At 55.9% G+C, this 20,798-nt stretch overlaps 1 protein-coding gene across 1 annotated transcript; it reads left to right on the forward strand.

Annotated features, from left to right (window-relative positions):
* Positions 1-94: 94 nt before the first annotated feature.
* On the forward strand, positions 95-19,919 carry LOC139249317 (DNA repair protein XRCC1-like; the record flags this gene model as incomplete). Its single annotated transcript, XM_070872294.1, has 7 exons — positions 95-208; positions 3,910-4,068; positions 5,181-5,261; positions 7,100-7,217; positions 8,809-8,966; positions 11,596-11,740; positions 19,609-19,919. Coding segments are annotated over 7 exons (1,086 nt in total), but the record flags the coding sequence as incomplete, so codon positions are not given.
* Positions 19,920-20,798: the final 879 nt, after the last annotated feature.

Here is a 20,798-nt window from a genome sequence, read left to right on the forward strand (position 1 = left end):
CCTCTCTTGGTGTCCCTCTCCCTCCCCCCCCCCCCCCCCCCTCCGCCCTGTGTTGCTATGTCGCCATGCCCCTGAACCTCGATGCCCTTTCTCCCTGCAGTTCGAGAAGGCCGAACAGATCCACAGTGTCGACATTGGCAACGAGGGCTCTGCGTTTGTGGAGGTGTTGGTGGGGAACTCCACCTCGGCCTGTGAGCAGGACTTTGAGGTAAGCGCTGTCCGTCCACTTTCAGCCCAGTTACTCGAGGGACAGGTGTGACGAGGGTGTGAGGAGGGACCGCAATTCGTTGAGTGTTCTCCTTGGAGCAGAGCAGGTTGAGAGGAGAGTTGATCGAGGTGTTCAGGATCACGACGGGGGGTTTTGATGGAGTCTCCTTTTCCTCCTACAAACCTCCGCGATCGCTGCACTCCTCCAGTTTTGGCCCCCTGCCACACCCCGATTTCCATCGCTCCACCATCGGTGGCCGTGCCTTCTGTTGCCTGGGCCCCAAGCTCTGGAACTCCCTCCCTAAACCTCTCTCCTCCTCCTTCAAGACGCTCCTTAAAACCTCCCTATTTGACCAAGCTTTTGGCCGCCTGTCCCTAATATCTCTCTTATGGAAACATAGAAAGTAGGTGCAGGAGTAGGCCATTCGGCCCTTCGAGCCTGCACCGCCATTCAATAAGATCATGGCTGATCATTCCCTCAGTACCCCATTCCTGCTTTCTCTCCATACCCCTTGATCCCTTGAGCCGTAAGGGCCACATCTAACTCCCTCTTGAATATATTTAATGAATTGACCTCAACAACTCTCTGTGGTAGACAATTCCACAGGTTAACAACTCTCTGGGTGAAGAAGTTTCTCCTCATCTCAGTCCTAAATGGCTTACCCCTTATCCTTAGACTGTGTCCCCTGGTTCTGGACTTCCCCAACATCGGGAACATTCTTCCTGCATCTAACCTGTCCAATCCTGTCAGAATTTTATATGTTTCTATGAGATCCCCTCTCATTCTTCGAAACTCCAGTGAATATAAGCCGAGTCGATCCAGTCTCTCCTCATATGTCAGTCCAGCCATCCCGGGAATCAGTCTGGTGAACCTTCGCTGCACTCCCTCAATAGCAAGAATGTCCTTCCTCAGATTAGGAGACCAAAACTGTACACAATATTCCAGGTGAGGCCTCACCAAGGCCCTGTACAACTGCAGTAAGACCTCCCTGCTCCTATACTCAAATCCCCTCGCTATGAAGGCCAACATACCATTTGCTTTCTTCACCACCTGCTGTACCTACATGCCAAACTTCAATGACTGATGTACCATGACACCCAGGTCTCGTTGCACCTCCCCTTTTCCTAATCTGTCACCATTCAGATAATCTTCTGCCTTTCTGTTTTTGCCACCAAAGTGGATAACCTCACATTTATCCACATTATACTGCATCTGCCATGCATTTGCCCACTCACCTAACCTGCCCAAGTCACCCTGCAGCCTCATAGCATCCTCCTCACAGCTCACACCGCCACTCAGCTTAGTGTCATCTCAATTCCTTCATCTAAATCATTAATGTATATTGTAAATAGCTGGGGTCCCAGCACTGAGCCCTGCAGCACCCCACTAGTCACTGCCTGCCAGTCTGAAAAGGACCCGTTTATCCCGACTCTGCTTCCTGTCTGCCAACCAGTTCTCTATCCACGTCAGTACATTACCCCCAATACCATGTGCTTTGATTTTGCACACCAATCTCTTGTGTGGGACCTTGTCAAAAGCCCCCCGAAAGTCCAAATACACCACATCCACTGGTTCTCCCTTGTCCACTCTACTAGTTACATCCTCAAAAAATTCCAGAAGATTTGTCAAGCATGATTTCCCTTTCATAAATCCATGCTGACTTGGACCGATCCTGTCACTGCTTTCCAAATGCGCTGCTATTTCATCTTTAATAATTGATTCCAACATTTTCCCCATCACCGATGTCAGGCTAACCGGTCTATAATTCCCCGTTTTCTCTCTCCCTCCTTTTTTAAAAAGTGGTGTTACATTAGCTACCCTCCAGTCCATAGGAACTGATCCAGAGTCGATAGACTGTTGGAAAATGATCACCAATGCATCCACTATTTCCAGGGCCACTTCCTTAATTACTCTGGGATGCAGACTATCAGGCCCCAGGGATTTATCGGTCTTCAATCCCATCAATTTCCCAAACACAATTTCCCGCCTAACATGGATATCCTTCAGTTCCTCCTTCTCACTCGACCCTCGGTCCACTAGTACCTCCGGAAGGTTATTTGTGTCTTCCTTCGTGAAGACAGAACCAAAGTATTTGTTCAATTGGTCTGCCATTTCTTTGTTCCCCATTATAATTTCACCTGAATCTGACTGCAAGGGACCTACGTTTGTCTTCACTAATCTTTTTCTCTTCACATATCTATAGAAGCTTTTGCAGTCAGTTTTTATGTTCCCGGCAAGCTTCCTCACGTACTCTATTTCCCCCTCCAAATTAAACCCCTTGTCCTCCTCTGCTGAATTCTAAATTTCTCCCAGTCCTCAGGTTTGCTGCTTTTTCTGGCCAATTTATATGCCTCTTCCTTGGATCTAACACTATCCTTAATTTCCCTTGTTAGCCACGGTTGAGCCACCTTCCCCGTTTTATTTTTACTCCAGACAGGGATGTACAATTGTTGAAGCTCATCCATGTGATCGATAAATGTTTGCCATTGCCTATCCACCATCAACCCTTTAAGTATCCTTTGCCAGTCTATTCTAGCCCATTCACGCCTCATACCATCGAGGTATGTGTCTCAATGTGAAATTACGACACAGTGACGCTCCTGTGAAGCTTTGGGATGCTTTACTACGTGATAGTGTCAGCTGTGGCTCAGTGGGTACCACACTCGCCTGTGAGTCAGAGGGTTGTGAGTTCAAGTCCCACTCCAGATTGACACTCCAGTGCAGTGCTGAGGGAGGGCCGCACTGTCGGAGAGGCAGTACTGAGGGAGGGCCGCACTGTCGGAGGGGCAGTACTGAGGGAGCGCCGCACTGTCGGAGGGGCAGTACTGAGGGAGCGCCGCACTGTCGGAGGGGCAGTACTGAGGAAGCGCCGCACTATCGGAGGGACAGTACTGAGGGAGCGCCGCACTGTCGGAGGGGCAGTACTGAGGGAGCGCCGCACTGTCGGAGGGGCAGTACTGAGGGAGCGCCGCACTGTCGGAGGGGCAGTACTGAGGGAACGCCGCACTGTCGGAGGGGCAGTACTGAGGGAGCGCCGCACTGTCGGAGGGGCAGTACTGAGCGAGCTCCCCACTGTCGGAGGGGCAGTACTGAGGGAGTGCCGCACTGTCGGAGGGGCAGTACTGAGGGAGCGCCGCACTGTCGGAGGGGCAGTACTGAGGGAGCGCCGCACTGTCGGAGGGGCAGTACTGAGGGAGCACCGCACTGTCGGAGGGGCAGTACTGAGGGAGTGCCGCACTGTCGGAGGGGCAGTACTGAGGGAGCGCCGCACTGTCGGAGGTGCCGTCTTTCGGATGAGACGTTAAACCGAGGCCCCGTCTGCCCTCTCAGGTGGATGTAAAAGATCCCGGGGCCACTATTTGGAAGAAGAGCAGGGGGAGTTCTCCCCGGTGTCCTGGGGCCAATATTTATCCCTCAATCGACATAACAAAAAAACAGGTGATCCGGGTCATTATCACATTGCTGTGTGTGGGAGCTTGCTGTGCGCAAATTGCCTGCCGCGTTTCCCACAATACAACAGTGACCAAACTCCAAAAGTACTTCGTTGGCTGTGAAGTGCTTTGGGACGTCCGGTGGCCGTGAAAGGCGCAAGTCTTTTCAAATAAAGCTGCTTGCTGCGAAGTGAACTTGGCAATAAGATTGAGACGGGCTGGTCCTCCCGGGGCCTGTGGTGACGTAAATATTTTCTCTCTCTTTCGCAGGTGCTTCTCGTCTCCTCCTTCTTCATGTCTCCCACGGAGAGCCGCAGTGGGACCATGCTGAACAGGGTCCGCATGTTCGGGCTTGACAAGCTGGCCAAAGCCACCTCCAGCAAAAAGTGGGATCGTGTCAAACTGGTCTGCACCCAGCCCTACAACAAGGCAAGTGTCTGAATCTGTCGGGCATTGTTCCGCCATGGAATGGGCAAGAGCTCTTGGCTTTATCTTGGGGCGGTAAGGGAAAGGAGGAGGCCCATTCAGCCCCTCGAGCCTGTTACACAGGAACAGGAGGAGGCCCATTCAGCCCCTCGAGCCTGTTACAAAGGAACAGGAGGAGGCCCATTCAGCCCCTCGAGCCTGTTACACAGGAACAGGAGGAGGCCCATTCAGCCCCTCGAGCCTGTTACCGTAGGAACAGGAGGAGGCCCATTCAGCCCCTTGAGCCTGTTACCGTAGGAACAGGAGGAGGCCCATTCAGCCCCTCGAGCCTGTTACACAGGAACAGGAGGAGGCCCATTCAGCCCCTCGAGCCTGTTACCGTAGGAACAGGAGGAGGCCCATTCAGCCCCTCGAGCCTGTAACACAGGAACAGGAAGAGGCCCATTCAGCCCCTCGAGCCTGTTACACAGGAACAGGAGGAGGCCCATTCAGCCCCTCGAGCTTGTTACACAGGAACAGGAGGAGGCCCATTCAGCCCCTCGGGCCTGTTACACAGGAACAGGAGGAGGCCCATTCAGCCCCTCGGGCCTGTTACACAGGAACAGGAGGAGGCCCATTCAGCCCCTCGAGCCTGTTACACAGGAACAGGAGGAGGCCCATTCAGCCCCTCGAGCCTGTTACACAGGAACAGGAGGAGGCCCATTCAGCCCCTCGAGCCTGTTACACAGGAACAGGAGGAGGCCCATTCAGCCCCTTGAGCCTGTTACACAGGAACAGGAGGAGGCCCATTCAGTCCCTCGGGCCGGTTACACAGGAACAGGAGGAGGCCCATTCAGCCCCTCGAGCCTGTTACACAGGAACAGGAGGAGGCCCATTCAGCCCCTCGAGCCTGTTACACAGGAACAGGAGGAGGCCCATTCAGTCCCTCGGGCCGGTTACACAGGAACAGGAGGAGGCCCATTCAGCCCCTCGAGGGACTGTGGAGGTGGAGAGAGAGAGAGACAATAAGATGCAGAGAGTAATGTCGGGACTGTAAATACTAGTGTGACACTCGTGCTGTTGACTAATTTGCCTTTTTGTTCCCCACCCCCTCCCTGCCTCTCACAATGACACAGAATTTGGCGTATGGCCTCTCGTTCATCAGGTTCAACTCCACGCCGGACGATGATGACAAGTCCGCCAGTCCCTCCTCGCCGGTGAGTCTGGCAATCATCCAGAGCTTCCTGTGTCCACACATCCTCTCCCAGTCTGGCCTGTTGAATAACCGTGAAAGAAAGGCAGACTTGCATCTATATAGCGCCTTTCACCACCTCAATACGACCCAACGCACATCACAGACAACAAAGTACTTTTGGAGTGCGCTCACTGTTGTATTGTGGGAAACGCGGCAGGCAATTTGCGCACAGCAAGCTCCCACACACAGCGATGTGATAATGACCCGGATCACATCTGTTTTTGTTATTGACGTGGATTGAAGGATAATAAATATTGGCCCCAGGACACCGGGGAGAACTCCCCCTGCTCTTCTTCCAAATAGTGGCCCCGGGATCTTTTACATCCACCTGAGAGGGCAGACGGGGCCTCGGTTTAATGTCTCATCTGAAAGTGCGGCGCTCCCTCAGTACTGCCCCTCCGACAGTGCAACACTCCCTCAGTACTGCCCCTCCGACAGTGCGGCGCTCCCTCAGTACTGCCCCTCCGACAGTGCGGCGCTCCCTCAGTACCGCCCCTCCGACAGTGCGGCGCTCCCTCAGTACTGCCCCTCCGACAGAGCGGCACTCCCTCAGTACTGCCCCTCCAACAGTGCGGCACTCCCTCAGTACCGACCCTCCGACAGTGCGGCGCTCCCTCAGTACTGCCCCTCCGACAGAGCGGCACTCCCTCAGTACTGCCCCTCCGACAGTGCAGCGCTCCCTCAGTACCGCCCCTCCGACAGTGCGGCGCTCCCTCAGTACTGCCCCTCCGACAGTGCGGCGCTCCCTCAGTACCGCCCCTCCGACAGTGCGGCACTCCCTCAGTACCGCCCCTCCGACAGTGCGGCGCTCCCTCAGCACTGCCCCTCCGACAGTGCTGTGCTCCCTCAGTACTGCCCCTCCGACAGTGCGGCGCTCCCTCAGTGCTGCCCCTCTGACAGTGCGGCGCTCCCTCAGTACTGCCCCTCCGACAGTGCGGCGCTCCCTCAGTGCTGCCCCTCCGACAGTGCGGCGACTCCCTCAGTACTGCCCCTCCGACAGTGACTCCCTCAGGACCGCACCCTCCGACATATCTAGTGCGGCACTCCCTCAGTACTGCCCCTCCGACAGTGCGGCACTCCCTCAGTACCGCCCGAGTGCCGCACTGTCGGAGGGGCGGTACTGAGGGAGTGCCGCACTGTCGGAGGGGCAGTACTGAGGGAGTGCCGCACTGTCGGAGGGGCGGTACTGAGGGAGTGCCGCACTGTCGGAGGGGCGGTACTGAGGGAGTGCCGCACTGTCAGAGGGGCGGTACTGAGGGAGCGCCGCACTGTTGGAGGGGCAGTACTGAGGGAGCACCGCACTGTCGGAGGGGCAGTACTGAGGGAGCACCGCACTGTCGGAGGGGCAGTACTGAGGGAGCACCGCACTGTCGGAGGTGCCGTCTTTCGGATGAGACGTTAAACCGAGGCCCCGTCTGCCCTCTCAGGTGGATGTAAAGATCCCACGGCCAGTATTTGGAAGAAGAGCAGGGGGAGTTCTCCCCGGTGTCCTGGGGCCAATCGACATAACGAAAAGAGATAACGTGGGTATTTATAACATTGCTGTGGGAGCTTGCTGTGCGCAATATGCCTGCCGCGTTTCCCACAATACAACAGTGACCACACTCCAAAAAGCACTTCATTGGCCGTGAGGCGCTTTGGGACGTCCGCTGTCCATTTTGGGTCTGGTTTACTCGGCTGTGAAGTGAGTGGGGACACTGTTCGATGTATAAGCGCTGTGGTTTGAAGCTTTGCACGGAAAGAGTTCCCTGTAACTTCGGTAAAGGGCTGTGTTTTATTTGTTTTCCCCTCTCTGTGCAGAAGATCACCAAACTGGGTCAGTTCATGGTCAAGGAGGAGGAAGACAAGGCCAACAGCCTCAAACCAGGCAGCTTGTTCTTCAGTCGGGCCGGGAGACCACAGCTCAGTCCTTCCACAGGTCAGTACTACAGGAGGGGGAGGCCATTCGGCCCCTCGAACCCCTGCCAGCTCTCTGCAGGAGCACCTCAGCCAGTCCCACTCCCCCCGGTCCTTTCCCCGGAGCCCGGCAAATCTCTCTCCTTCAGGGACTTACCCAACTCCCCTTTTGAAAGCCACGATTGAGTCTGCCTCCATCGCCCTCTCGGGCAGCGCGTCCCCGATCCTAACCACTCGCTGCGTAAAAAGGTTTATCCTCGTGTCGCCTTTCTGCCAATCGCCTTCAATCTGTGTCCCTCTGGTTCTCCACCCTTCCACCAATGGGGAACGGTTTCTCTCGATCCTCTCTGTCCACACCCCCTCGTGATTCTGAACCCCTCGATCGAATCTCCTCTCAACCTTCACAACCGCCCCTCCGACAGTGCAGCGCTCCCTCAGTACTGCCCCTCCGACAGTGCGGCACTCCCTCAGTACTGCCCCTCCGACAGCGCGGCGCTCCCTCAGTACTGCCCCTCCGACAGCGCAGCGCTCCCTCAGTACTGCCCCTCCGACAGTGCAGCGCTCCCTCAGTACTGCCCCTCCGACAGTGCAGCGCTCCCTCAGTACTGCCCCTCCGACAGCGCAGTGCGGCACTCCCTCAGTACTGCCCCTCCGGCAGTGCGGCACTCCCTCAGTACTGCCCCTCCGACAGCGCAGTGCGGCACTCCCTCAGTACTGCCCCTCCGACAGTGCGGGGCTCCCTCAGTACTGCCCCTCCAACAGTGCAGCGCTCTCTCAGTACTGCCCCTCCAACAGTGCAGTGCGGCACTCCCTCAGTACTGCCCCTCCGACAGTGCAGCGCTCCCTCAGTACTGCCCCTCCGACAGTGCGGTGCTCCCTCAGTACTGCCCCTCCGACAGTGCGGCGCTCCCTCAGTACTGCCCCTCCGACAGTGCGGCGCTCCCTCAGTACCGCCCCTCCGACAGTGCGGCGCTCCCTCAGTACCGCCCCTCCGACAGTGCGGCACTCCCTCAGTACTGCCCCTCCGACAGTGCGGCGCTCCCTCAGTACTGCCCCTCCGACAGTGCGGCGCTCCCTCAGTACTGCCCCTCCGACAGTGCGGCACTCCCTCAGTACTGCCCCTCCGACAGTGCGACACTCCCTCAGTACTGCCCCTCCGACAGCGCGGCGCTCCCTCAGTACTGCCCCTCCGACAGTGCGGCACTCCCTCAGTACTGCCCCTCCGACAGCGCGGCGCTCCCTCAGTACTGCCCCTCCGACAGTGCGGCACTCCCTCAGTACTGCCCCTCCGACAGTGCGGCGCTCCCTCAGTACTGCCCCTCCGACAGCGCGGCGCTCCCTCAGTACCGCCCCTCCGACAGTGCGGCACTCCCTCAGTACTGCCCCTCCGACAGCGCGGCGCTCCCTCAGTACTGCCCCTCCGACAGTGCGGCACTCCCTCAGTACTGCCCCTCCGACAGCGCGGCGCTCCCTCAGTACTGCCCCTCCGACAGTGCGGCACTCCCTCAGTACTGCCCCTCCGACAGCGCGGCACTCCCTCAGTACTGCCCCTCCCCCTCCCCCAGCTTTCTCGCTGCAAACTTTGAAGTATTTATCCCATTCCCTTTTCGAAGCTGCGATCGTCTCTTCGCCGAGCGACAAGCCCGGGGCCAGCTACGCGGCAGCGACTCTGCAGGCCAGCGGCGTCGCCTCTCCGAGCTCTTCCGCTACGCCGGCGGCGCCCAAGGAGAAGTCTGCGACCAAAGCCGGCTCCGGCCTGCCCTCCCCAAAGGTACACCCTTTTCCTCCGGGGTAAAGAGAGGGGAGAGTGGGGTGGGGAGGGGTGTGTGTGTGTGTGTGTGTCCCCTTGGGGTCGGGGGAGGTGAGGGGCGGGTGTGTCCACGGGGGCGGGAGGGTCCTCAAGGTCCGGGTCGGTGATTGGAGCGTGGGCAGGATGTGTTGTCCGGCCCCCCTCCCAGGCCTCTCGCCCCTCCAGCCCTTTATGCTTCCCAAGCCGCTGGTTCTCAACAGCGCTGCGTTGCTCCGAATTCTTAACCCGAGAACCCTTGACGCAAATACATTACAGTCGCTGCTGTCTAGTCGTGTGGCACCGGAGGAGGGCAGTCCGGCCCATCTTGCCTTGCGCTCGCTCCTGTGGGAGCGCCCAGCTTCGCGATTGGATGGATCGAGATCAGGAGGGGCTGAAAACATAATTGGGCCTCTTCTCTCGCGGGAAGAAACATAGAAAATAGGTGCAGGAGCAGGCCATTCGGCCCTTCTAGCCTGCACCGCCATTCAATGAGTTCATGGCTGAACATGCAACTTCAGTACCCCATTCCCGCTTTCTCGCCATACCCCTTGATCCCCCTAGTAGTAAGGACTTCATCTCACTCCCTTTTTGAATATATTTAGTGAATTGGCCTCAACAACTTTCTGTGGTAGAGAATTCCACAGGTTCACCACTCTCTGGGTGAAGAAGTTTCTCCTCATCTCGGTCCTAAATGGCTTACCCCTTATCCTTAGACTGTGACCCCTGGTTCTGGACTTCCCCAACATTGGGAACATTCTTCCTGCATCTAACCTGTCTAAACCCGTCAGAATTTTAAACGTTTCTATGAGGTCCCCTCTCATTCTTCTGAACTCCAGTGAATACAAGCCCAGTTGATCCAGTCTTTCTTGAAAGGTCAGTCCCACCATCCCGGGAATCAGTCTGGTGAACCTTCGCTGCACTCCCTCAATAGCAAGAATGTCCTTCCTCAGGTTAGGAGACCAAAACTGAACACAATATTCCAGGTGTGGTCTCACCAAGGCCCTGTACAATTGTAGCAACACCTCCCTGCCCCTGTACTCAAATCCTCTCGCTATGAAGGCCAACATGCCATTTGCTTTCTTAACCGCCTGCTGTACCTGCATGCCAACCTTCAATGACTGATGTACCATGACACCCAGGTCTCGTTGCACCTCCCCTTTTCCTAATCTGTCACCATTCAGATGATAGTCTGTCTCTCTGTTTTTACCACAGAGATGGCTGAGGAGGCCTTTGAAATTACGCAAGAGTTCCGATAGGTTTGAACGTAAGAGATAAGAGCAGGAGTCGGCCATTCGGCCCATCGAGCCTGCTCCGCCATTTAATACGATCATGGCTGACCCGATCATGGACTCAGCTCCACTTCCCCGCCCGCTCCCCATAACCCTTCACTCCCTTATCGCTCAAAAATCTGTCTATCTCCACCTTAAATTTATTCAATGACCCAGCCTCCACAGCTCTCTGGGGCAGAGAATTCCACAGATTTACAACCCTCTGAGAGAAGAAATTCCTCCTCATCTCAGTTTTAAATGGGCGGCCCCTTATTCTAAGACCATGCCCCCTAGTTCTAGTCTCCCCCATCAGTGGAAACATCCTCTCTGCATCCACCTTGTCGAGCCCCCTCATAATCTGATACGTTTCGATAAGATCACCTCTCATTCTTCTGAATTCCAATGAGTAGAGGCCCAACCTCCTCAACCTTTCCTCATAAGTCAACCCCCTCATCCCCGGAATCAACCGAGTGAACCTTCTCTGAACAGCCTCCAATGCAAGTATATCCTTCCTTTAAATACGGAAACCAAAACTGCACGCAGTACTCCAGGTGTGGCCTCACCAATACCCTGTACTGTTTGTAGACATGATATTTCGACCAGAACTCAATATGAGATAGTCACCAATAGATCCAATGGGGAAGTGCAGGGTTACGGACCTGGAGCTGCGAATTGGGATTAGACCGGATGACCTTTTGTTGGCCGACGCAGATATAACGGTAAACATAGAAAATAGGTGCAGGAGCAGGCCATTCGGCCCTTCTAGCCTGCACCGCCATTCAATGAGTTCATGGCTGAACATGAAACTTCAGGACCCCCTTCCTGCTTTCTCGCCATACCCCTTGATCCCCCGAGTAGTAAGGACAGTAAGTACTGCAGGGAATCGAATACGGCCTGGGCGATCTCCTGGACTAATGTCGATCGCCCGGATGGGTCGGAGAGGAATTTTCCCAGATTTTTTTTCTCCCCGAAATTGGCCTGGGGTTTTTAAAATCTGGTTTGTGCCTCTCCCAGGAGATCGCGTGGCTCCTGTTGGGGTGGAGTGTAGAATGTTTCAGTACAGGGGATGTCGCAGTTGTGTGAGGGGCGGGCTGGTTGGGCTGGGTGCCCTTTGCCTTTCCGCCATTGTTCGCAGGAGCAGAGATACATTGAAGGGGGAAAGCTGGATCAACGCACGAGGGAGAAAGGAACGGAAGGCGATGGTGATGGGGTGAGACGGAGAGGGGAGGGAGGGGGCTGGTGTGGGGCGTAGACCCCGGCACGGAGCGCTGGGGCCCAGTGGCCTCTTCCTGAGCCGTACACTCGGATGTAATTCTCTCCGACGTTGTCGATCGCTGTTGCAGCAGGCGACCCCGGGGAAACGAAAATACGACTTCCCAAAGGAGCGACAGGGAACACTGCCCGTCAAAAAGGAAAGTCCCGCCGAAGGTTCGGAAACCGCCGGCAAGAAGACAAGTCCTCTGCAGGTCGCACCGAAAAAATTCAAAGGTAGGAGGAGCGTTTACGGACCACAGTCGTCGAGATTTAAAAAGAAAGACTTGCATTTGTATAGCGCCTTTCACGACCGCCGGACGTCCCAAAGCGCCTCACGGCCAATGAAGTGCTTTTGCAGTGCGGTCGCTGTTGTATTGTGGGAAACGCGGCAGCCAATTTGCGCACAGCAAGCTCCCACACACAGCGATGTGATAATGACCCGGATCACATCTGTTTCAGTGATGTTGGTTGAGGGATAAATATTGGCCCCAGGACACCGGGGAGAACTCCCCCTGCTCTTCTTGGAAATCCATGGGATCTTTTACATCCACCCCCGAGAGAGCGGACGGGACCTTGGTTTAACGTCGCATTCGAAAAACGGCTCCGACAGTGCGGCGCTCCCTCAGTACTGCCCCTCCGACAGTGCGGCACTCCCTCAGTACTGCCCCTCCGACAGTGCGGCGCTCCCTCAGTACTGCCCCTCCGACAGTGCGGCACTCCCTCAGTACTGCCCCTCCGACAGTGCGGCACTCCCTCAGTACTGCCCCTCCAACAGTGCGGCGCTCCCTCAGTACTGCCCCTCCGACAGTGCGGCGCTCCCTCAGTACTGCCCCTCCGACAGTGCGGCACTCCCTCAGTACTGCCCCTCCGACAGTGCGGTGCTCCCTCAGTACTGCCCCTCCGACAGTGCGGTGCTCCCTCAGTACTGCCCCTCCGACAGCGCAGTGCGGCGCTCCCTCAGTACTGCCCCTCCGACAGTGTGGCGCTCCCTCAGTACTGCCCCTCCGACAGCGCAGTGCGGCGCTCCCTCAGTACTGCCCCTCCGACAGTGCTGCATTCCCTCAGTACTGCCCCTCCGACAGTGTGGCGCTCCCTCGGTACTGCCCCTCCGACAGTGCGGCACTCCCTCAGTACTGCCCCTCCCACAGTGCGGTGCCCCCTCAGTACTGCCCCTCCAACAGTGCGGCGCTCCCTCGATACTGCCCCTCCGACAGTGCGGCCCTCCCTCAGTACTGCCCCTCCGACAGTGCGGCCCTCCCTCAGTACTGCCCCTCCGACAGTGCGGCACTCCCTCAGTACTGCCCCTCCGACAGTGCGGTGCCCTCTCAGGTGGTCATGAAGGTCCCATGGCCACTATTTGGAAGAAGAGCAGGGGGAGTTCTCCCCGGTGTCCTGGGGCCAATATTTATCCCTCAATCAACATCACTAAAACACAGAAGATCTGGGGCATTATCACATCGCTGTGTGTGGGAGCTTGCTGTGCGCAAATTGCCTGCCGCGTTTCCCACAATACAACAGCGACCGCACTCCAAAAGTACTTCATTGGCTGTGAAGCGCTTTGAGATGTCCGATGGTCGTGAAAGGCGCTATATAAATGCAAGTCTGTTGCCAACCTTTCGTAACCTTGAAGCCATTTATTCGATCGTCTATCTTCTCCGCTCCAGTCAGAATATTCCCAGTTTTTCAAGCCTGCGCCGCCATAACTTATAATATCAGTTAATGTCCCAGTAAATCTGTCCTGATCCATTTCCCCACTGCTGTGTGCATCACTTTACCCTTTCCTGTTCTCTGCCTGTTCTGCCTGACTGATCCGAAAGGTTTCTTGAAGAGCATATTGGGGGTGCGGGGGGGGGAATTGAATAATTTAATTTTACAATTCTTTTTATTTTTCGTTCCTGGGATGTCGGCGTTGCTGGCAAGGCCGGCATTTATTGCCCATCCCACAAAAGGATAGTCTGCAGGTACAGCAAGTGATCAGGAAGGCCAATGGTATCTTGGCCTTTATTGCAAAGGGGATGGAGTATAAAAGCAGGGAAGTCTTGCTCCAGTTATACAGGGTATTGGTGAGGCCACACCTGGAGTACTGCGTGCACTTGTGGTCTCCGTATTTACGAAAGGATATACTTGCTTTGGAGGCAGTTCAGAGAAGGTTCACTCGGTTGATTCCAGAGACGAGGGGGTTGACTTATGAGGAAAGGTTGAGGAGGTTGGGCCTCTACTCATTGGAGTTCAGAATCATGTTTGACAAAACTACTGGAATTTTTTGAGGATGTAACTGGTAGAGTGGACAAGGGATGTGGTGTATCTGGACTTTCAAAAGGCTTTTGACAAGGTCCCACACAAGAGATTGGTGTGCAAAGTCAAAGCTCATGGTATTGGGGGTAATGTACTGACGTGGATAGAGAACTGGTTGGCAGACGGGAAGCAGAGAGTCGGGATAAACGGGTCCTTTTCAGAATGGCAGGCAGTAACTAGTGGGGTGCCGCAGGGCTCAGTGCTGGGACCCCAGCTATTTACAATATACATTAATGATTTAGATGAAGGAATTGAATGTAATATCTCCAAGTTTGCAGATGACACTGAGCTGGGTGGCGGTGTGAGCTATGAGGAGGATGCTAAGAGGCTGCAGGGTGACTTGGACAGGTTAGGTGAGTGGGCAAATGCATGGCAGATGCAGTATAATGTGGATAAATGTGAGGTTATCCCTTTTGGGGACAAAAATGCGAAGGCAGAATATTATCTGAATGGCGGCAGATTAGGAAAAGGGGAGGTGCAACGAGACCTGGGTGTCATGGTACATCAGTCAGTGAACGTTGGCATACAGGTACAGCAGGCGGTGAAGAAGGCAAATGGCATGTTGGTCTTCATAGCGAGGGGATTTGAGTATAGGAGCAGGGAGGTCTTACTGCAGTTGTACAGGGCCTTGGTGAGGCCACACCTGGAGTATTGTGTTCAGTTTTGGTCTCCTAATCTGAGAAAGGACGTTCTTGCTATTGAGGGAGTGCAGCGAAGGTTCACCAGACTGATTCCCGAGATGGCGGGACTGTCATATGAGGAGAGACTGGACCAACTGGGCCTTTATACACTGGAGTTTAGAAGGATGAGAGGGGATCTCACAGAATGTATAAGATTCTGACGGGACGGGACAAGTTAGATGCGGGAAGAATGTTCCCGATGTTGGGGAAGTCCAGAACCAGGGGACATAGTCTTAGGATAAGGGGTAGGCCATTTAGGACTGCGATGAGGAGAAACTTCTTCACTCAGAGAGTTGTTAACCTGTGGAATTCCCTGCCGCAGAAACAGAAAGTTGTTGATGGCAGTTGGTTCGATATATTCAAGAGCGAGTTCATATGGCTAAAGGGATCAAGGGGTATGGAGAGAAAGCAGGAATGGGGTACTGAGGGAATGATCAGCCATGATCTTATTGAATGGTGGTGCAGGCTCGAAGGGCCGAATAGCCTACTCCTGCACCTATTTTCTGTGTTTCAATGGTGAGGCCACACCTGGAGTGCTGCGTGCAGTTTTGGTTTCCATATTTACGAAAGGATACACTTACATTGGAGGCAGTTCAGAGAAGGTTCACTCGGTTGATTCCGGGGATGAGGGGGTTGACTTATGAGGAAAGGTTGAGGAGGTTGGGCCTCTACTCATTGGAATTCAGAAGAATGAGAGGTGATCTTATTGAAACGTATCAGATTATGAGGGGGCTCGACAAGGTGGATGCAGAGAGGATGTTTCCACTGATGGGGGAGACTAGAACTAGGGGGCATGGTCTTAGAATAAGGGGCCGCCCATTTAAAACTGAGATGAGGAGGAATTTCTTCTCTCAGAGGGTTGTAAATCTGTGGAATTCTCTGCCCCAGAGAGCTGTGGAGGCTGGGTCATTGAATATATTTAAGGTGGAGATAGACAGATTTCTGAGCGATAAGGGAGTGAAGGATTATGGGGAGCGGGCGGGGAAGTGGAGCTGAGTCCATGATCGGATCAGCCATGATCGTATTGAATGGCGGAGCAGGCTCGAGGGGCCGAATGGCCGACTCCTGCTCCTATTTCTGATGTTCTTATCCTTCATTGCCACTTGCGAAGTTGGTGATGAACCTTGAACTGCTGCAGTTTGGTCCAACCGAGTGTCTCGCTGGGCCACTCCTGAGGGCAGTTAAAAGTCAACTACATTGCTGTGGGTCTGGAGTCACGTATAGGCCCAGACCGGGTAAGGGCGGCAGATTTCCTTCCCTAAAGGACATTAGTGAACCAGATGGGTTTTTACTACAATCTGACAGTTTCAGGTCACCATTACCGACACAAACTTTTCCCCAGATTTATTTAATCAACTTAATTTTTAAAGAAAGACTTGCATTTATATAGCGCCTTTCACCACCACCGGATGTCCCAAAATGCATCACAGCCAATGAAATACTTTTGGAGTGTGGTCACTGTTGTATTGTGGGAAACGCAGCAGCCAATTTGCGCACAGCAAGCTCCCACACACAGCGATGTGATAATGACCCGGATCGTCTGTTTTTGTTATGTTGATTGAGGGATAAATATTGGCCCCAGGACACCGGGGAGAACTCCCCCTGCTCTTCTTCCAAATAGTGGCCCCGGGATCTTTTACATCCACCTGAGAGGGCAGACGGGGCCTCGGTTTAATGTCTCATCCGAAAAACGGCACCTCCGATAGTGCGGCGCTCCCTCAGTACTGCCCCTCCGACAGTGCGGCGCTCCCTCAGTACTGCCCCTCCGACAGTGCGGCGCTCCCTCAGTACTGCCCCTCCGACAGTGCGGCGCTCCCTCAGTACCGACCCTCCGACAGTGCGGTGCTCCCTCAGTACTGCCCCTCTGACAGTGCAGTATGGCGCTCCCTCGGTACTGCCCCTCCGACAGTGCGGCGCTCCCTCAGTACTGCCCCTCCGACAGTGCGGCACTCCCTCAGTACTGCCCCTCCGACAGTGCGGCGCTCCCTCGGTACTGCCCCTCCGACAGTGCGGCACTCCCTCAGTACTGCCCCTCCGACAGTGCGGCGCTCCCTCGGTACTGCCCCTCCGACAGTGCGGCGCTCCCTCAGTACTGCCCCTCCGACAGTGCGGCGCTCCCTCGGTACTGCCCCTCCGACAGCGCGGCGCTCCCTCAGTACCGACCCTCCGACAGTGCGGCGCTCCCTCAGTACTGCCCCTCCGACAGTACGACGCTCCCTCAGTACTGCCCCTCCGACAGTGCGGCGCTCCCTCAGTACTGCCCCTCCGACAGTGCGGTGCTCCCTCAGTACTGCCCCTCCGACAGTGCGGCGCTCCCTCAGTACTGCCCCTCCGACAGTACGACGCTCCCTCAGTACTGTCCCTCCGACAGTGCGGCGCTCCCTCAGTACTGCCCCTCCGACAGCGCAGTACGGCACTCCCTCAGTACTGCCCCTCCGACAGTACGACGCTCCCTCAGTACTGCCCCTCCGACAGTACGACGCTCCCTCAGTACTGCCCCTCCGACAGTACGGCACTCCCTCAGTACTGCCCCTCCGACAGTGCGGCACTCCCTCGGTACTGCCCCTCCGACAGTGCGGCACTCCCTCAGTACCGACCCTCCGACAGCGCAGTACGGCGCTCCCTCGGTACTGCCCCTCCGACAGTACGGCGCTCCCTCAGTACCGCCCCTCCGACAGCGCAGTACGGCACTCCCTCGGTACTGCCCCTCCGACAGCTCTGCATTACGATCTCGAGTCTGTGGAGCGTGGCCGAGACCCACGACCCTTTCTGACTCTCGTTGCCGACCGGGTGACCCACCGAGCACTGACAGTGATGCAAACGCAATTTGTCGAAATCGCGTCCGTCGCTCGGTGAAACGCGAAGTGGGTCTGCCCTGTTGCCAGGCAGCCAGTCCGACATCTGACCGTCTCGACGAGAACCAGTTCACCATTCACCATCATCCGGGATCATTCCCAATCGGCTTCTCGCCCAAGGTTGTCATCGCCTCCGAACAGCAGAGTTGGTTCAGCGGCTTTGTAACTTGGGAGCTGTAACCTTTTTGCCCGCAGCCTGCTGCTAGAATTACTGCAATTTCGATGTACTTGGAATTAATATCCATGACAAAGGTTCTGAGTTAGGGCTGGCCCCAGCATTGGCAATAACGTTCGCTGCAGGAACCCACTCCCTTTCGCAGCACACGAAAGCTGGGAACTTTAATCTGTCTGGTTTCTGTTTGACTTAACTTGTCGGGGTGTGTGTGTGTGTGTGTGGTGTGTGTGGGGTGTGTGTGTGTGTGGGGTGTGTGTGTGTGTGGTGTGTGGTGTGTGTGGTGTGTGTGTGTGTGGTGTGTGGTGTGTGTGTGTGTGTGTGTGTGTGGGGTGTGTGGTGTGTGTGTGGGGTGTGTGTGTGTGTGTGTGTGGGGGGTGTGTGTGTGGGGGGTGTGTGTGTGTGTGTGTGTGTGGTGTGTGTGTGTGGGGTGTGTGTGTGTGTGTGTGTGGGGGGTGTGTGTGTGTGTGTGTGTGTGGTGTGTGTGTGTGGGGTGTGTGTGGGGTGTGTGTGTGTGGGGTGTGTGTGTGTGGGGTGTGTGTGTGTGTGTGGGGTGTGTGTGGTGTGTGTGTGTGTGTGTGTGTGTGTGTGTGTACAAGGCTGCTCTGCCATTCAATAAGAACATAGAAAGCAGGTGCAGGAGTAGGCCATTCGGCCCTTCGAGCCTGCACCGCCATTCAATGAGTTCATGACTGAACATGCAACTTCAGTACCCCATTCCTGCTTTCTCACCATACCCCTTGATCCCCCGAGTAGTAAGGACTTCATCTAACTCCTTTTTGAATATATTTAGTGAATTGGCCTCAACTACTTTCTGCGGTAGAGAATTCCACAGGTTCACCACTCTCTAGGTGAAGAAGTTTCTCCTCATCTCGGTCCTAAATGGCTTACCCCTTATCCTTAGACTGTGTCCCCTGGTTCTGGACTTCCCCAACATCGGGAACATTCTTCCTGCATCCAACCTGTCCAGTCCCGTCAGAATTTTAAACGTTTCTATGAGGTCCCCTCTCACTCTTCTGAACTCCAGTGAATACAAGCCCAGTTGATCCAGTCTTTCTTGATAGGTCAGTCCCGCCATCCCGGGAATCAGTCTGGTGAATCTTCGCTGCACTCCCTCAATAGCAAGAATGTCCTTCCTCAAGTTAGGAGACCAAAACTGTACACAATACTCCAGGTGTGGCCTCACCAAGGCCCTGTACAACTGTAGTAACACCTCCCTGCCCCTGTACTCAAATCCCCTCGCTATGAAGGCCAACATGCCATTTGCTTTCTTAACCGCCTGCTGTACCTGCATGCCAACCTTCAATGACTGATGTACCATGACACCCAGGTCTCGTTGCACCTCCCCTTTTCCTAATCTGTCACCATTCAGATAATAGTCTGTCTCTCTGTTTTTACCACCAAAGAGATGGCTGAGGAGGCCTTTGAAATTACGCAAGAGTTCCGATAGGTTTGAACGTAAGCGATAGGAGCAGGAGTCGGCCATTCGGCCCCTCGAGCCTGCTCCGCCATTTAATACGATCACTGCTGATCCGATCATGGACTCAGCTCCACTTCCCCGCCCGCTCCCCAAAACCCTTCACTGCCTTATCGCTCAAAAATCTGTCTATCTCCACCTTAAATATATTCAATGACCCAGCCTCCACAGCTCTCTGGGGCAGAGAATTCCACAGATTTACAACCCTCTGAGAGAAGAAATTCCTCCTCATCTCAGTTTTAAATGGGCGGCCCCTTATTCTAAGATCGTGCCCCCTAGTTCTAGTCTCCCCCACCAGTGGAAACATCCTCTCTGCATCCACCTTGTCGAGCCCCCTCATAATCTGATACGTTTCGATAAGATCACCTCTCATTCTTCTGAATTCCAATGAGTAGAGGCCCAACCTCCTCAACCTTTCCTCATAAGTCAACCCCCTCATCCCCGGAATCAACCGAGTGAACCTTCTCTGAACTGCCTCCAATGCAAGATGTCAAGGACATTGTAGAACTTGGTCTTGTTCTGTTTTCTTTTGAGATGTCAGCTGTTAACCATTTTATCGTTCTCTCTGTCACTCTCTCTTTCCCCCCCCCCCCCCCCCGCCTCCCTTGCCCGTTGACCAACAGAGCCCGCTGTCTCGCCCCCCGCGGGGAAAGCCTCGATGGCCCAGGCCGGCCCCTGGAAGAAGGCCTCGGTCCCCGGCCCACCCCCAGAGGGGGCGAAGAAGAAGAAGAAGAAGAAGCAGGTGGCGGCCAGGAAGGAGCGGCTCGCCCCGGAGGCGCCGGCTGAGCTTCAGCACCTGCTGGAGGGCACGGTCTTCGTGCTGAGCGGTTTCCAGAACCCCTTCCGCTCCGAGCTCCGCGACAAGGCCCTGGAAATGGGCGCCAAGTACCGCAGCGATTGGTCGGCCGACTGCACCCACCTCATGTACAGCACCGTGGGCCAATCCTTGGGGGGAGGGAGAGGGAGGGGGGAAACGGAGGGTAGGGGCCGAGAGGGGGTTGGGGGCAGGGAGGCAATCTAATACTTTTTGGAGTGTGCTCGCTGTTGTATTGTGGGAAACTCGGCAGCCAATTTGCGCACAGCAAGCTCCCACACACAGCGATGCTCGCTCAGTACCCGCCCCTCCGACAGTGCGGCGCTCGCTCAGTACTGCCCCTCCGACAGTGTGGCACTCCCTCAGTACCGCCCCTCCAACAGTGCGGCGCTCCCTCAGTACTGCCCCTCCGACAGTGCGGCGCTCCCTCAGTACTGCCCCTCCGACAGTGTGGCACTCCCTCAGTACCGCCCCTCCAACAGTGCGGCGCTCCCTCAGTACTGCCCCTCCGACAGTGCGGCGCTCCCTCAGTACTGACCCTCCGACAGTGCGGCGCTCCCTCAGTACTGCTCCTCCGACAGTGCGGCGCTCCCTCAGTACTGCCCCTCCGACAGTGCGGCACTCCCTCAGTACTGCCCCTCCGACAGTGCGGCGCTCCCTCAGTACTGCCCCTCCGACAGTGCGGCGCTCCCTCAGTCCTGCCCCTCCGACAGTGCGGCACTCCCTCAGTACTGCCCCTCCGACAGTGCGGCGCTCCCTCAGTACTGTCCCTCCGACAGTGCGGCGCTCCCTCAGTACTGCCCCTCCGACAGTGCGGCGCTCCCTCAGTACTGCCCCTCCGACAGTGCGGCGCTCCCTCAGTACTGCCCCTCCGACAGTGCGGCGCTCCCTCAGTACTGCCCCTCCGACAGTGCGGCGCTCCCTCAGTACTGCCCCTCCGACAGTGCGGCGCTCCCTCACTACTGCCCCTCCGACAGTGAGGCGCTCCCTCAGTCCTGC

This window comes from Pristiophorus japonicus, unplaced genomic scaffold, assembly GCF_044704955.1.
Source record: "Pristiophorus japonicus isolate sPriJap1 unplaced genomic scaffold, sPriJap1.hap1 HAP1_SCAFFOLD_3034, whole genome shotgun sequence".
In the NCBI taxonomy this organism is placed as follows: domain Eukaryota; kingdom Metazoa; phylum Chordata; class Chondrichthyes; family Pristiophoridae; genus Pristiophorus; species Pristiophorus japonicus.